The following is a 3,591-nucleotide window of genomic DNA, read 5'->3' as shown; positions in this document are numbered from 1 at the left end:
CCTGACCTCAGGTAATTTGCCCGCCTTAGCCTCCCAAAGTGCTGGGATTATAGGCATGATTGCGCCCAGCCCTGAAAAGCTAATCTTTTCTAGTATGGAGTGACTAACTTTGATCAGCCCACTGGTTTGAGAGTGGGTTTGTTAATCAGACCCAGAGGATTTCTGTTTTATAATCAAGAGAGGTGTTTGATTGCCTTTCCAGACGAGCCTTGAAAATACTTTACCTGATTTCCCTGTAGCCCCTCTGCTACTGTCTAGAAAAACCAAATACCCCCAGTTATGTTGAGCACACCCCTTTTGCAAGGGCTCCTTAATGATGTTACATACTCCCTAGCTGCCCTCATGTCATTTGGCTGTCTTGTCTTTGGCTGGATCAACTTCCACAAGAAGTAGGGGTGGGGTGAGGGGCAACAGGGCTTGGGATGGTGGAAGGAGCTGTGGGTGGAGCAACCAGGAGAGTTGGCATTGGGGCTGGAATTCCCTCAGAGGGAGCGAAATAGGCTCACACCAGGGGGCAGCATAGAGCCGATGATAGTTCATTACTCAAAACCCAAGATAATCTCATTGACCTTCAAACACAGTGATCAGATTAATTATTTATTACTACAGTAGGACATTGAGCTTCTATGTACAGTAGATGAGGCTTGAAGTTAGTGTGAGAGTGTTGCCATAAAACATTTTATGAGAAAACACCTTCCCCCAAGTAGGAAACCGGTACCTCTAAGGGAACGTGTGTGCCACATATTACTCCTGCACGCTGTGTCACACGCTGACATTTGTGCCACTTGCTTTCGTGTGCAGTAGAAGTTAGAGGACCCAGGAATTAGCCTCAGCTCTGCTTCGCCTAGGGCCGTTGTGAGGATCACATTATATAGCAGTATATATCGGGGGCTGGCAAACGTTTTATGTAAAGGACCAGAAAGCAAATATTTTCAGCTTTGCACAGCTTTTCAGCTCTGCTGTTGTAGTACAAAAACAGCCATAGACAGTATATAAATGGTATGGCTGTATTCTGGTAATTATTTATGGACATGGCATTGGAACCTCATATAATTTGTACATGTTACAATATTATTCTTTTGACTTTTTTCCCCAGCCATGTAAAAAATATAAAAACCATTAAGTCTCAGGCTGTACAAAAACAGGCAACAGTCTGGATTTAGTTTATAGGCGGGAGTTTGCCGACCCCTGGTATATGTGAAGGCACTTGGCTATCAGTAAAAAATTATCCACATGTCATCTGACATAGCATCTTGTGATTAACTGTGTGTTTCTTGTTAAGTGATCCTATCTTGAGTGCAAGTTAGGCAGAAGATTCTGGAAGCAGAGCTCAGTGCCTGTGGGGAAACAGTTTTCGGCACGGCTCACTCTCTGTTCCTGTTGTTTCTTCCTCTGGACACCAGCTCAGCATGGAAGGGATGGCTGTTAGCAGGTTCTCGAGGTCCAAAAACTTTCGGTGAGGCTGTGGTTTGACTTCATGGTGAATGCTTGTGTGTGCCCATGCGCATGTCGGTGCATGCTCACACACACACATCTGTTCAAATAAGAGGCTCTGTGTTAAACTCAGTGTTGGTCAGGCTCTCTCAGTGATCTGAACATGAGATACTATGCTTATCTTTCCTGAGTACCTATCTTTTTACATAACTCTGCACCCTTGATTTAAACCAAATAGCTCATAAGTTGGCAGTGCTTGGCATTATATGTGTTCATTTAGTCATTCATTTAGTGGATTCATTTACTGAGCACCTACTAGGAGTCAGGCAGTCTACTAAGCACTGAGGATACAAAACTGAGCGCATAGTAGAAAATAACTTTATATGTCACACCTATGGACTTGAAATATCATTTCTGAGACATTCGTACAGGAAAACTGATTTAACACCCCAAAATAACATGTAAGCTTCATGACATTTTCTTCAGAAGCATTCTGTTTGCATCTCTATACTTTTTATGTGCACTTTTTTTCTTACATAGCTGTTGAGAAATAGTCCACAAATTATCTGTGATCTCTAAAGAGATACCATTTCTTTTGTATGATTATTTGCATTTCCTGGATTCTGTAAAAAGGCCCTGCCTCAGGATAGCACTTTAGAGTTTATGAAGGACTTTTGGATGTGTCATTTCATTTAAGTCACTTGGCAGTCCTGTACTGTTCCCATTTTGCAGATGAATAGAAAAATGAGGCACAGAAAATTTGGTAACTTGCTCCTGGTCATTTGACTAAAAAGAGGCTGAACTTGGAATGTTTTTTACCTGGGAACTGCAAATGCTGGGGGACAGTCGCCTTCTTTCTTGTGGCTGAAGCAGGCCCAGGAAACCCCGTTTCAGACCAAGCCCATTACGATGGGCCTGGCGTACTAAGTCAAGCCCTCAGTGGAGCTTGAAGAACGCCGCACAGCCATTGAAGAATTATATGATAGAATATTTAAAGATGAGAAAAGCAGTTCGTGCTTTGTTGTTAGGTTAAAAAACTATCAGTCATTATTTATGATTTGATCTCGTTTTTACTTTACAGAAAAAGAGTTACACAAAACAATATAGTCCAGTGTTTTCAATTGTACTTAAAGTTCATCTCCTTGGAGGTTTGTAAAAATACAGGTACTTGAACCCACCTCCTTGATAGTCGTCCTCAACTGTGTACCTCCTCTGAACCATCAAGTGCAGAAAGCTGTTTGACTGACACTTAGTCCTTCCAAGAAAGCCAGGACTAGGCTATCAGTGCTAGATGTTGCAGAGAGAAGTTACCTTGTTACATCCGGTGAGGGACTTCTCTACCTGGGGCCAGTGAGAAACACTGGATGGTCCCAGGCTATTTGTAATGTGAAATCATGCAGCCTGGGGAGGAAAGCCATGGTTAAAATAAGATACACCACAGTGGGAACAGTGGCTATTACTGGGTGGTGAAAAGATGAGTAGTTTTTCTTATTAGTTTATTTTTTTACTCATCTCTTTTCTGTCTCCTGTAATATAATCAGTAATTAAAAAAACATTAGAACATAAGGGTGAAAGAAAAATGTTGGTGAGAGTCCATTTTGCTGGATCAAGTGGGCAGTAAGATACTCCATGAATGATTTATTTTTTTGGTTTGTTTTGTTTTTTGAGACAGAGTCTCACTCTGTCACCCAGGCTGGAGTGCGGTGGTACGGTCTCGGCTCACTGCAGCCTTGAACTCCTGGCTCAAGTGATCCTCCCGCTTCGGTCTCGCAAAGCACTGGGATTACAGGTGTGAGCCACCATACCTGGCTGGAGGATTATTTTTTAACTAAGTCTGTGGTTAACTAGCCCTCAGAAGGCTTGCTGAGGTCAGCCCTACAAGCCCATGACCCTCTCCCCGTTTGCAGTACCACAGCAGCCTGGCGTCGCTGAATGGGCTGGAAGTCCACCTAAAAGAGACGCTGCCCAGGGGTGAGACAGCCTCCACGAGCAGCGCCTACAGCTTCACACATTACGACCGCATTCAGAGCTTGCTGATGGGTAAGAACCAGGCAAGGGGCCCGGGGCGATGGGGATGCCAGATTCTAGAGACGGGTGGAGGTGAGAACTCGAGCCCCAGCATCGTGATGACACGGCTGTGCACAGAGTTGTCGGGCC

The 3,591-nt window shown here is 44.0% G+C and overlaps 1 protein-coding gene across 1 annotated transcript in view; it reads left to right on the top strand.

Annotated features, from left to right (window-relative positions):
- Positions 1-3,591, top strand: part of HPS4 (Hermansky-Pudlak syndrome 4) — a 35,625-nt gene that overhangs the window by 24,905 nt on the left and 7,129 nt on the right. Inside the window, exon 12 of the mRNA XM_011975346.1 lies at positions 3,342-3,474. Within this exon, the coding sequence (XP_011830736.1) occupies positions 3,342-3,474 (133 nt within the window). The remainder of the gene's footprint in view (positions 1-3,341; positions 3,475-3,591) is intronic.

Source organism: Mandrillus leucophaeus, unplaced genomic scaffold (assembly GCF_000951045.1).
Source record: "Mandrillus leucophaeus isolate KB7577 unplaced genomic scaffold, Mleu.le_1.0 Scaffold154, whole genome shotgun sequence".
Lineage (NCBI taxonomy): Eukaryota > Metazoa > Chordata > Mammalia > Primates > Cercopithecidae > Mandrillus > Mandrillus leucophaeus.
This window is presented reverse-complemented; position numbering and strand designations above follow the sequence as displayed.